This window comes from Acartia tonsa, chromosome 1 (assembly GCF_053477335.1).
Source record: "Acartia tonsa isolate MP-2025a chromosome 1, ASM5347733v1, whole genome shotgun sequence".
NCBI lineage: Eukaryota > Metazoa > Arthropoda > Copepoda > Calanoida > Acartiidae > Acartia > Acartia tonsa.
In genome coordinates, this window is record NC_137260.1 from 36,827,501 (window position 1) to 36,841,798 (window position 14,298).

The 14,298-nt window shown below is 31.0% G+C and overlaps 1 protein-coding gene across 1 annotated transcript; it reads left to right on the forward strand.

The window, feature by feature from the left end:
* Window positions 1-1,377: 1,377 nt before the first annotated feature.
* On the forward strand, window positions 1,378-8,927 carry LOC145318637 (myelin P2 protein-like). The gene is made up of 7 exons (XM_080160038.1): window positions 1,378-1,479; window positions 1,616-1,643; window positions 3,350-3,454; window positions 7,027-7,069; window positions 7,307-7,385; window positions 7,706-7,775; window positions 8,638-8,927. The coding sequence occupies exons 1-7, from the start codon at window positions 1,419-1,421 to the stop codon at window positions 8,654-8,656; spliced, it is 405 nt and encodes a 134-aa protein (XP_080016164.1). The 5' UTR covers window positions 1,378-1,418; the 3' UTR covers window positions 8,657-8,927.
* Window positions 8,928-14,298: the final 5,371 nt, after the last annotated feature.

The following is a 14,298-nucleotide window of genomic DNA, read 5'->3' on the forward strand; positions in this document are numbered from 1 at the left end:
GTTAGAGCCTTCCGCAGGGGCAGAAATAGGGGAAAAACTACTGTGGAAAAAAAAGAAGAATCGCCCCTTAAGGAGCGTTGCCACGAAAGGGACTATACCCAAACTTTTTATAGTGCTTTCTCCATAAGTTTTACCTAAAGTACATCTAAAGCAATGGTCTCCTAAAAGTTTGTCTTTTTGTGTATCATCCTTATTTTATCAGATTATTATCAGATTTTCATTTTTTAGCTAAAATGCGTTAAATGATGTCTGTACATCTACATATTGATCTTTTTCTATACTAAAATCAAACAAGAATGACGATTTCCAGAGTTATATAACATGTATTAAAAATATACTTGACTGTACAGTTTTTTTTCTTTATCTTCTTATTATCTAAATATTAAAATTACTTAGCAACTAAAATTCTAAAATTTAATGAGATAAGAATTAATTTTACTTATCTTAACATATGCAAATTATGCTAAGTTTTATGTGTTATCTTTTAAGATCATATAAAGAAATTGCAATATTTTTAATTAGTCTATTTTAATAATCAGTTATGGATATTGGCTGATTCCACCATATTTTGTCTGAACCACAAACAAATTATTTGATTTAAAAGTGTGTTTGATGCTTATTTCAGGTTAAGTTAAGAAAAGATTAGAAGAACCCCGCAAGATTACGTCGTATTTTTCATAAATTAAAAATAATTTGAGAAATTGGGGTTGGTGATCAAGAAATTGGTTTGAGTGAAAGTACAATTCTATTTCAGTTTTATACAGAATATATTTTTTTTCATTTTAAATCAGTTAAACCCGCAAAGTAGGGATATTATGTACTTAGAAATATCAAATCAATTAAAATTGCTTGAAATCATTCCTTGTCTTTGGCCGCAGCGTTTTGTCTTGCGTGTCTATTATAATTACACCTTTAAAACACCCAAATAAAATGTATACAAAAGTTAGCAAAATAAAAAGAAATGGGATCTTCAGGAATAAAACAATAACCAAAATTACTGCTTTTGTAGATTAAAAGTGTTGATGAAAAAGTTTGAACACTGCCCGTTTGTATTGCCAAATTAACATCCAAAAAAAGGCTTTATAGTTTATGAGCCAAATAATGAAAGAAAGTGTTTATAAAACTTCGGGGATCAGTATACTTCTAAGTTCAATGCCTAATAAATCCTAAGATATTCTATATTACTTTTTCTATAGGACAAACCTAAAAAAATGCACTAAACTCTAATATCATCTTTTAGTTTCCCATGACTTCTCCTGATATGACAACATTTGCTATTAAAAAAAATCCGTTACAATATAAAGTAACCCAATGCTTAGAGTTTCGTTGCACTATATTCAGAATTGTGAATAGTTGTGTAGAGCAGTAAGAATTATTTCTTCCAGACATAAACAACTACAACAAGTTACAATTACAAAATGTCTGCATTCGTTGGAAAATGGAAACTTGCTCAATCAGAAAATTTTGAAGATTTTATGAAGGAGAGATTCTGTTAATTTAATTTAGTTTTTATTGAGAAGAAATGCCAGAAAAGTGTTTAATTTTAAGCTGTTTAATCTTAAGTTGAATTAAGTTTAGTTTAAATGTAATAATTAAAAGAATCTTTAATTTCTACAGGCCCTTGGCGTTGGTCTTGTTACTAGGTAAATTTTTATTACTTTCGTACACAAAAAAAATATTAATTATATTCATTATTTTTTTGGCAAGTTTTAGGCTTTAGTTTTTATGGGCAATTATGTTTTTTTTCCTGGCAGCTGAAGACAGAAATTGCATGTATTAGCATGTGAATTTAGAAATTCGCAAACGTAAAAGATGGCGAAAATATGAATTATTTATCTGCTAGATTTGTGTGTGTTGGAAAACATATGATTTGAATGTCTGTATAAAGAGACGGCATCAGAAAGCAGAAATTTTGCTTTCTCATTTTAGAATTTAGAACAGACATGTACGTCAACAAATTTTAATATACATAAAAAATATACGTTTCTCTTTTTTCTAAAATTGTTCAAAAGCAAAAAATAGATTATTGTGGGTTAAAACCTAAGTTTTAAAAAGATTTTGTGATTGACCTATAAAGGAAAATTTCATCTCATTTGCTAAATTATACAAGTTTAATATAAATACTGGCAAAGTATTCCTTCCGTCTGTCTGTCTGTCTGTCTGTCTGTAATGCTTTTCTTTATTCTTCAATTCTCTATCCCATATAAATTAATTACACTTGTTGTTGTGTTTCATATTTGTCATTAAATAGATGCAAAGGGTGGTTCAATAATGTCGATATGATCCAATAGATGTTTAAGGAAAACTTTCAAAATTCAATGTAACTAAGGTAGTAAACAAGGGCTTGTGAAGAAGTTTCTTAAGAGAGTGCATAATGCGATTCTCTTTATCCCATCCACCCCCTCCTGACCAATAAACTAGTTCGATGCTAGCAGGCTATATTAACGACAATTTTTACCCTGTCATAAAATCCTCACATACATCCATACAATAGATATGTGTACAAAGGCGTGCAGAAGGTGAGTATAGGGGGTCGTATCCAACCCCCTGTTAAGATTATGGGTAGTGGATTTACTCCCCTTGGGAAAAAAGCAACACCCCCTTCAAATTTAAGTGGGGTGTTAAAATAACTTTCTTGACTTTTGAGTGAGTGGGTAGACACCTAGGTGGGATTCCAAAATCTTAAAACCCTCTGCACGCCACTGAATGTATTGTACACTTTATACTTTTTTTTGCGAGTGTTTGCACCTTTTTCGTGCACGCCCCTGGATGTAACCCCAAGAGTATAAACCTAGAACTGTAAAATTCTTGTGAAAATCTTCTTCGAGTTTATTCTTTGTTCCTAGAATAGAAATAAACTCAAGAATCAACACATAACTAGTTAATAGACTACCTTAAATTATAAATTAACAAAAAATACAAAGAATGTCTGTATATTGGAAGGGTTAGATCTCGCTAACCCCTTGAGTAAATAGACCTTGCTATTTAGAGAATGTAACGACTTATTACAGCAATTTTTTTCTTCGCTTAGACTTTTTTGGGTTGTTATTCAATCTTGAAAAAAAAATTTTTTTTTTAAATTAAGCTAATATTTATTTTATTTATTTGTTTTTTGTTACTCTAGATATCTTATCAGACATAAGTAACTAGGCTTTTTTGAGAGTTATATTGCAGATTGATGGTGCACGTACCTTTACCTTCTTTGACAGATGCACATAATGAGATATCCTATTACCATCCACCTGCATCTATTATTTCTCTATTATGACAGACGGATGAATGTACATACAATTACTTAGTATCACATATAATTCATTTAGTAGAAATCTTAATCTAATTTTTACTTCAGAAAGCTGGGAAACAAGTCTACTCCTACCGTTACCGTTTCCGAGGAGGCTGGTGAATTCACATTCAAAACTGAATCTCTTGTCAAAAGTTCAGAAATTAAATTCAAGTTAGTATGTTGGGTTAGAAGTAAATAAAAGACAAATCAATCTTTAAGCTTCTATACTTTACCTCGTTAGGGCGGGATTCTCCTTGGATTTATAACTAATCATCTAGAGAATCAATAGCTTCATCCGCTTGCAATGGGATGCGATACTCTAACACCCAAGGATATTAGGTTAAGTAACATCCAACACACAACCAACCCTTTGATTATCTTTAAAGTCCTAACTGTGCATCGTTATGAGTTGCGCCTGTTTATAGGCCAAGGCATTCCTCCTATTATAACTATTTAGGTTGCGCATCTGACATAGCAGCAGTAGGAATCATTTCTAACGTCTTTAGTTATGACGCGGTGTCTGGCCGAGATTAGAAACTATCACCTTCCCGACGGCGAGCGGATAAGCTACGTTTTGAGCCACGGTCACGGATTTATATCTTTAAGCTAATAATGTTTAAGCCAAACAGAACCTTCTTCTGACTTTTTTTTATTTATGGAAGAATATTTAATCTTATACCGACCTTTTCCAAGATAAATTTCTAGAATACAAGGATGGGCTTTAAAGATATTGGGAATGTAATTTTACTATTTTTTATCTCGAGTAAAACTTACAGTTTTGTTTTAAATATTTTACAAGTGTTTTCTTTTTTATTACCAAATAAAGAATAAAAAGATCTAAAAATAAACTTTTTTCTTCAGTAGTAATCATTTCTAAGCTAATGGAAAATCATCATGAGAAATCTAATCTGTACAAGTTCTGCAATCTTTTTAGGAAATCGTTGTCAAATGAGTTTCATTTTAAAAATTACATTTTTCTTTGAAATTCATACGTTTTGTCCATCTTGTTGTAACTAAGCCAAATTTAATGAAAGATTGTTCAAAGTTTTGTCAAATTATAAAAATGGACAAAAAAAAAGCTCCATTACATTACTCAAATGCAATAAAACATTTCTTGCATCAAACTGGAGTATTACATAGCAACTGTTAATGTCAATTCTGATCTTTGTAAAAAGTTTTAATAAAATACAGGGTGGGGAAAATAAGACAGGACAAACTTTAAACAGCCATAGCGCCAAAACTACTTGACCAATCAGGACGTTTGACCACACTATAAAAAGCTTAGGTAATGACCTTATAACACAAAAAAAAATTTGGACGAAGATAGACGTGTACACCGAGCTGGCCGCGCAAATGTTCAACAAGGCAGATTCCAAATGCGCCGTTGGTTAATGCGCAAAATCACACAACGTAGGGTCCGATAGGGAAGAAGTTGGAATCTTGACCCCAATTTTTTTTGGGTGTCTTAGGCTCATTGAGACACACATTTTGCCGTGTTTAAATCCATTTTAGCTCAATCCTAGCCGAAATAAGATCGATTTTTCAAGATTTTGAGCCTTAAGAAATCACAAACAGTAGGGCCCGACAGGGAAGGAGTTAGAAATTTGACCTAAAAATTTTTGTGTGTCTTAAGCTCATCGAGACACGCATTTTGAGTACTTAAAGTCCACTGTAGCTAAATCCTAGCCCAAATGAGAGCAAAAACATGGATTTTGTCAATTTGGCGGTTACTCATGTTCCTAAGGAAATGTGGCCTCCCAGCAGCCCGATCTTAATTCAATGGACTTTTGGGCCTAGGGCTACTTTGAAGCATGCACCAATAGACGTGCCCATACCACAAAGACCTCCCTCATTGCCACTATCAATTAGAACTACGCCAGCTTTGACAGGTACATTTTGACCTGGACCTGCCGGCGGTTGAGGAGGCCGATAGAGGCGGTGATTGAGGCTGGTGGCGATTTTGTTGAATTATCTACTAGTCATATACCTATTTTGCTTGCCAGTTTTTAAAATTCAATAAAATCTTTAAAATTGACGATTTTATTTTTATTTGTTTAGAAGTTAGAATTTGTCCAGTCTTATTTGCCCCACCCTGTATATATGAGATTTTACCTACTACACATACATAGGTAGAACTTAGTAAATAAACAGTCCAAGAGAATAGACTTTACTTTATGATCCTTATATATTTTCTTAAATTAACTCTATGGTTTATTTTATAAGTGCTAAAGTCTAGAAATCAATATTTAGTTTGCGGCATATTAGAGCCTTTTTGGTACCTGACTCCTTCCCTCTCGGGCCTTTAACCCCTTATTTGAGTAGTTTTTTCCGTTTCTGTTTGAGTTAGGGGGTCTTTACGGTTTCACGCAGATCCACAGAATTATGACACCTCAGGTATAGGTCCCACATTGGTTAGAAATCGTAAAAAATAATACTCTCACCCCCTTATTTTTTTATTTATAACATAAATAAAAGCAGAAAGGTTTATCATTGCTCAACAGGCACTTAGATATATTTCCGAAAATTTTTCTATTTTTGTTCTTTTGTATGGGCACAATGAAATGACTGTTCCTTGTTGATATTTAAATATTGTAAAGTTTCTGTTTGCTTCACAACTTTGAGGAGACAAGGGTAGTGGAGGCCCTAGCCGCTAAAAACAGCCATTAGCTTTAATTTGCAGCTAACAATATCATGGCGACTAATTCACTATTACTTGTAAAAATTAAACCTGCAAAAGTTATTTACCATACTATAAACAGATATCCGTAAATATTAGAATGAAAAACTATACGATTAAATGTTATGATTTTTATTTTAATACTCGTGGAAATTGTCTGCAATTCGATGCTAAACATAATTTTTCTCAGTATGGCTGAAAACGTTTTGAATCCATCGGATACTATTTAGTTTAAAAGTCCTTATATAAATGTAACCGGATGTTTATGTGATTTCTCTGTCTGTGCATGTGTGTCTAGCGAAAGATCTCGCTAACCGCTGAACTGGTATGGGTCTCCTTAACAGTATAGCTTTTCATAGTTCCAGGGAAGCTATGTACCTATTTTGGGGGAGGTTACCTCCACTCTTCAAATAAAACTCACTTCAACCCCCCCCCCCCCCTCCTTCATAAAGAATTTTATGACAAATACGCTTTGTCAACTGGCGATCCCTAAAAAAGAATAGTATTCATTGAATTTTAGATTCTATTCTAGATATTCCAAGATAGCAAACAACAAATACTAAGTACATACATACAAATATATATATGTATTTATTTATTAGAGTTAGGACTATGATGTCTTATTTATCCTAACCTGTAAATAGAGCAATGAATTTTATTCGATCTAAAAATCCAGAAAAATTTATATTAGGAGATATGCATTGAGTAAATGAAAGGCAGAAGGTTGTAATAAGATATTTAACTAATTCAAACTAAAAATGTGTCATAAATTTCATATATCTAAGTTTTTTTACTTTTATTAATACAAAACAATTTAAAACAAAAGGTGAGGATTATTTTCACAATGTCAAACCTCTTAGGTTGTTGAATACCCCCCCCCCCCCCCGCTTTTGAGTCTAAAACACACTATGGACCAATATTAAACTGGCCTTAAAATTGTGAGATCAAACTAACACACAAGTTACTTTTCTATAATGTAGGATTAGTACGACTTTTCTAGTCTATAACATATAATACAGAGTTTATCCTCAGATTTTAGGGGAAAATGATGTTTGTATTTATTTAGAATTGGAGAACCTTTTGAGGAGTTGACCGCTGATGGCAGAAAGGTAGTATTTTTTATTTTATCAAGTCAATGTTAAGCTATATTTATATTAAAAATTTCTGCATGTACCAACTGTAGCATTACATAGCCTCTGATTTAAGCTAACGCAATTCCAATTTGCTAACTAATTTCATCGCGTACGTGACGTTGCAGTGTAATTTACAGTTTCTTAGTTATTTATGACACGGTTTTGTTTGAGATTCAAACCCATTCCATTCATTTTTACTTTTCTATTTTCTAGGTGATGAGCACCATGACCCAGACCGCCCCCAATGTGATGGTCCACCAAATGTTAGGCACCAATGGTGGAAAGGACTCAGGTATAGTGTACTTATTATTATTATCACGTGTGGGGCATTATCCCACTAGAAACCATATCTTTGTATTTCTGACTAAGAATCAAACTTTAATTTATCATATTTTTAATTAGGTTTTTACAACAACAAAAAATAGATTTTTATAGGTATAGGTCAAAAAAAGATTTATGAGTATGAAGGTTTGCATTTTTGAAAAAATAGGCATATTGATTTTATTTTTAGGATATAATGTTAGAATTATGCGGTTTGTATATCTGTTCAGAACAGTATTTTTTTTCATTTTAAAATGGCATCAGTTTTCATGAACACTAATCTTGTTTTAGTTTGCACCAGAAAATTCTTGGAGGACAAGATGGAATGTGTCTGCACTGTGGATGATATTGTTACCACCAGGTAAATTTTGTTTACAGCATCCAAACCATAATCTTCACATAAAAGCAGGGACGTGCAGAGGTTTTTGCCAGAGGGGTGCGCGAAAAGTAGATGGGTGTAGGGTTTGGACACCTTAACCAACCCATTTAATTTTGCCAGGAGGATAGATACACCCCAATTCTGCACGCCTCTGCACAAAAGTAGTAGGATGTCTATCTGTGTGTCTGTTTGCAAAGGATCTCGCTAACCGATTGACTGAAATAGATCTCTTTTACCGTGAAGCTTCTCATAGCCTATAAGCTAACTGGTAAAAAAAATACTTTAAAAAATATTTTCCTTTTTCATCTTAAAACTAAAATGAAAAGTGAAGGGTGTTTTTAAAAGCTTTTTACGTTATTTTAGGCATGTTAGAATTGTCCTATCGATTTCAAACTTTGCAGGGTGATTCCTGTAGTAGTTAGGCACGATTTAGAAAGCGTAGCAAATCTATAATTATTACCAGAATGTCCGTACGTCCATTTAAACATGTTGATGTTTTACTTTTTTAACAAAAATTATGTGATATAATTATCCGATTGTTCTGATTTTTGGTATACTGATTCCTAGGAAAACAAAGTAACTATATTATAAGTAAAGCAACACTTTAATCAAGTCCTATAGATGTAAGTATGTCCATAAACATTATCCTGTATCAAGAAGTTTTTAAACAAATTTACTCACAATTTTGCTTTAACTCTTATTCATTTATATTCTGATTATTCAGATCTGACACTATATAAGTGTTATTGTCCGTTTGTCCTATCGTTTCAGAGCTTCGCTTTTATGGATGTTGTCATCCTTGTTTTTTATTATTTAACGTATAATAATTTATTCTTTTTTTCAGAATATACGACAGAGTTTAAGAAGCAATGCCGCACTGTAGTCTTCATACGCTTTTAATTGGTTAAAATAAACTAGAAAAATGTACAAATAAGGGGCTAACTGTTACTGAGTCAACTTAATCTTCCTGTTTTACTTCATTTTTATCCCAAAATCTACTTAATTGTACTTAAAAATCTACCAATGGAATTAATAAAAAGTAAAGCAATATAAAAATAATAATTATGTATTTGATAATATGCATTAAAAGTTGTTATATATTTTCATAGTTTTAAATAAAGAGTTAAAATTTGATTTTGTTTAATTTTATTGTTTATTTTCTCATACGGGTTTAGAAACTGTTGTGCGGTATAAAATAAAATAAAAACATCTTATATTCTATTCATATTTTTTTCATTTTGGACTTGTAATAAAATAAATAATTTCGAAAAAAAAATATTTAAAACCTTTGAGACATAGATTTTCTTTACTAGTGAAGAAATAAAAAATAAGCTGTATTGTTATGTTATCAGGTATTTACGGATTCAATTTGGATGTCTGGGACGCTTTATAGTAGTACTGAATTTTTTAGGTTGTTTTCTGTTTTTTCCCGTAGACCACAAAGCTATTCTTGCATTAAGAATCAAGATTAATTTTTGTTTAATCAGAAAACTAAGAACTTTCTTTATAGACTAAGATTATATCTTGTGAGTCTAGGGAAGTAACCGCTGGAATTCTAAATATAACTAGGAAGAAAGGAGTGTAAAGTTTTGTATCTTATCTTTCCACATTTGTTAGAGACCTGACAAAGATTAGTGTCAATCAGATTCACGTTTGGGTTTAAAAATAGATGCGATAAATAAGACAACTTGCCAAGTGGTTGTAACTGTTTTCAATGTCCCAAGTTTCAACATAGACCAAGATATTATCTGAAAAACACAAAAATTAATATTTAACCAGTTTCCTGCTGTAGTTCTAGACAAGCCTCTAAAATCAGGGAGGGATTGAACATTGGACTTTAAATTAGGCTGTTACAAAAATGTTCTCTAATTTGTTGGTTGGAAACTTTGGCATTCCAGTTGGTTTAAGTTTCAGCAAAAAAAAGTAACAATTTCCAACAATTTGATATATAATTTAATTTTATAGATATTATAAACCCTTTAACTACAGCTCTAAGGGTAATAACATGCTTTATACAATAAGTCCATTCTAACAACTCTCATAGCTTGGAAACTTGCTAGAACTCAAATATTGTGTGTTATCCTTTTAGAATTACATTTACAAATATGCCAGCACAGATGCTAAACCAAAACTTTACCAACACTTTTAGACTGTCTATTTAGTTTACAAAATGTGTATATACAATAAATCCACTGTTAGATTTTAGTGCAATTATCATATAGAAATTAACCGTAAGCAGCTAAAATGTGAATAATAATAAATGAACTAATGAAAATAAAACTTTTTTGCTATGAATTTTATTAAATTTCGCTGGATTAAACCGGTTCTGAGCCATTCTATATAGCTTTATCGACAACATTTCCTATTTTAATCGACAGCTCAAATATGAATGTTATGTATATAATTTAACTCGGTATGCATTCTACTAATACAGGAAATAACTGTTTATTTTGTTTACATGATGTCAGTAAATAATTCCATATCGTATGTCGATTTATTTACTACCTAAATTCTAATATATCCAAAAAGATGCTAATTATATTCTTGTCGTTTGGTTTTTTGGTTCCTATTCATTTTAAACAATAAAATATGGTTATGAAAAATAGTTTAACCTGATATTCTGATATTTTATTATTTTGCTACAAGTTTCAAGTTTCCTTTTCTTTACTCTCGTTAAGTGAAGTTATTCTAGGAGTGGAACATAAAATTGATGTCTAGTGATCTAAAATGACAGGAGGGTAACTTTGGACAGTGCGAAAGTTGATGAAAAAATGTACCATCGAATTATACACTGATCAAATGCCCATTAAAATACAAATAATAATTTGAAGCGAAGTTTTCTATATTAGGGTCGGTTTGTCCGAATAATAGCTCTTATCGTTAATTTAGGTGTGTTAGAATTGTCCTATCGATTTCAGACTTGGTATGATTATTCTTGTAGTTGTTAGGTACGATTTAGATAGCGTAACAGCTCTATACAAGAATGATCATATGTCAATTTAACTTTTTAACTTTTATCACAGCAAACTATGTGGGATTTAATTATCCTATTTATCTGATTTTTGGAATACTAATTACTAGAACACAAAAGTATAAGCAGAGCATCCTTATTAACAAGTCCTAAAAATGTAAGCATGACCTTTTAAGTGTTTATTTTCGATTTCCCTTACATTTGTGCTAAGAAATAGTTCATGATCACTGTCCAAAACAACTTGAATTTAATATAAAAGTGTTTTTAACCACTGCTCCTGTGGTAAGTAATGGTTCCATCAGACATGAACAAATTCAATTTACACCAATATCATCAAACTCATACCACCACTCAAATAATTCCAATAGTAAAAGTGAAATATAATTTTATACAAAGAGAAAAAGAATAGATTAATAATTGTTTTATTTCTAATGTAATTAAAAATCTATGTTCTTTTGTGGGTACCCATAATTGCCTTCATATTTAAACATTAAATCCAAACTTTAAAAAGTTAAAACTTTTTTATGACAAATATTTTTTATGACAACTATTTTTATGACAAAAGGTTATATGAAAAGTGTACTTTTATGACAAATTTACCTTTATGTCAAAGTTTGAACGTTTTCATTTGAAGTAGAAGTAATTTGATGATAAAAATTACTGAGCCCTTAAAAAATATGTGATAATCAATTCTATAGCTTTCTATTCTTTAACCAATATGTATTTCAAAACAGAAAATGTTAATTCTTTATTTGGTGACCATTGAATTACCTATTGCTAAAAAGATACTTGATAACTAAAAAGGCCCTCTGTGTCTGGTTAAACGTGTATTTAAATTGCTGATAAATTACAAATAGCAATAAAAATTCTTATATTATTGAAATATTTAAAATATCAATGATGGAGCATTAATTGAAATCAATAAATCAGTTCTAAATAGATTCAAAGAATCGTAAAAAATATTGTTTTCTTATATTTTTATTTTATACAAATACAATATTGAATAGAATATAAACAAGGATGACAACATCCATAAGTAGCGAAGAACAAAAATCATAGATGGGAATACGTACAAAGAGATTTAAAGGGTATTTATTATAATCAAGAATAGATTTATTGGATAAAATAAACACGAAACCTTGTTTTATTTTGTATGATGATGATGGTCAAAGTAAATTACATTAAAGATGCACATAACAATGGGGAAAATTATTTTGATCCTGATATCCCAAAAAAGTTGGATAAAAAAACAAAGATATGAGAAAATATGTAAAACATATAAAAATAGCCAAAAACCTGATAAAAAGCAATCTGGCCGCTATGGTTGTTTTCTTAAAACGACAGAAAATTAAATTTTTATATCCTTAACTTTAAAAATTTGGAAAATCGGACCATATACACTGAAGATATGGAGAAAAATGTGAAAAATATAAAAATAGCCTAAAACCTGCTAAAAAGGCAGTCTGGCCGTCATGGTTGTTTTCTTTAAAAGACGGGAAATTTAATTTTGATATAAATAATTGAAAAAATTTTGAAAATCGGACCATAAACACTGAAAATATGGAGAAAAATTTGAAAAATATAAAAATAGCCTAAAACCTGCTAAAAAGGCTGTATGGCCTTCATCGTTGTTTTCTTTAAACAACGGGAAATTTAATTTTGATATCTATAACTAAAAAAATTTTGAAAATCGGACCATAAACACTGAAGATATGGAGAAAAATGTGAAAAATATAAAAATAGCCTAAAACCTGCTAAAAAGCGGTCCGACCGCCAATGATGTTTTATAGTCAATTGTGCTCCTTAATGATGGGAATGTTGTTAAAAAATTTCAGCATTCTATCTTTTATAGGAGCTGAGTAAATCCCATTTCCCCCATAGCGTTACGGACTGACGGACTGACGGACTGACGGACGGACATAGTGAATTATAGAGTAGCTTCGCTACTAAAAAGATATTATTATTATAAAAAAAAGTACCTAGAAAATCCTCGTCTTTTAACTGATTCCATTTTCAATAAGACTTTAAAAACCTATTTTATTTCAGTAGAATGTTTTGAGAGATGAATTTTTTTTGAAAGTAATGAATAGAGCAGCTATGACTAAGGAAAAATAACCAGTATATAGATAATAATTTATAAGGAAAATAACGCTTAGAACTTGTAAGAAAACTATAAGTAATAAATCAAAAACTTTGTGAAAGATATTACTCTTCCACTCTTCCAATATAATTTACTTAGAAATGTAGACATTTATTCAAAAATTATAATCACTATTTATTTAGCGCAACAAAAGAGTCATTCATTGAATGAGACTTGTTCATCCTTAATCTGATATGGACTACTATGGATGCTATGGATTTAATTGGATTTTTATGATAGAAGTATAAGTAGATCGGTTACTATATGTGAAGGCTTCTAACTTATTTTGTGAATATTCCACTTCCCAAGGACCCAATGTCGACTTTCAATTGAGTTTTTGAAAATCAACCAATAGCATAGGAAATATTAACACAGTAAAGTCGCTACAACTTAGCTGAAAGCAATTTGCTGGCAGACGAAAAAGGTCTTCAACAAAAGGTTCCAGGTAGTTGTCTGGTTATACATCTATACTATAGATTTATTGTAAAATTAATTATTATTGTTGAAAACCTGCAGCTGCACCCCACAAATCATCTACTTACCTTTTGATTTACTTTTATTGGAACAAAGAAAACAGAGCTAACCAATTCCTGTCAAATCTACATGTTATCAGTTGACATACACAAACAATGATTATTTCAACTGTATAGCATTAAATAAAAGTGGTTTTAGATGACATAACATCAACTTTTCGTTATACTAAGGTTTAGCATTTTTGTCTTATTACTTTAATTTTTCAAATGTTATCTATTTTGCAAGAATATTATTCTGAAAAATTGAAATATTTTTAGAGATACTATTGACTTCGTCAATGCCCTCACACAAAAAAAGACGTTAGGTAAACCCCCACACTTAATTTTTGTCACAAAAGGCACTAATAAAATCATCAACTGATTTTTGTGATGATTAGGTATAATCCCGGAAAAGCAGAATAAGTCCGACGGTTAGCAAAACCTTAACAGATAGACAGAATACGATCTTACATTGTATTATACACTAGCGGCTTCGCCCCTAGCCTCTAGGGGCTTCGCCCTATAAAGTTATGGAAAGTCAACCCCCCTTAATAGAAATATTCAAAAAAAAATATTCTTTGTTTAATTACTCTGTGGTAAAATTAAACCCAGGTTGTGCGCTTTATGCACAAAAATTTTCATTTGTACAAAAAAAATTCAATTCGTAAAAATTAAACCTAGGTTGTTCGCATACACAAAAATTAAAATTAAAAAAATATATTTTTTGGGGGGGGATTCATGGGGGCTTCGCCCCATGTTGCAGTGGGGTTCCCCCACCCCAATTACTGGTTTTTGTTTAGAAAAATTTTTAAACATCAAAAATTTTGGAAGTAGGGATTTTTTTATTTTTTGGGGGGTTGGAGTGTCCCACCCCCCAAGAAA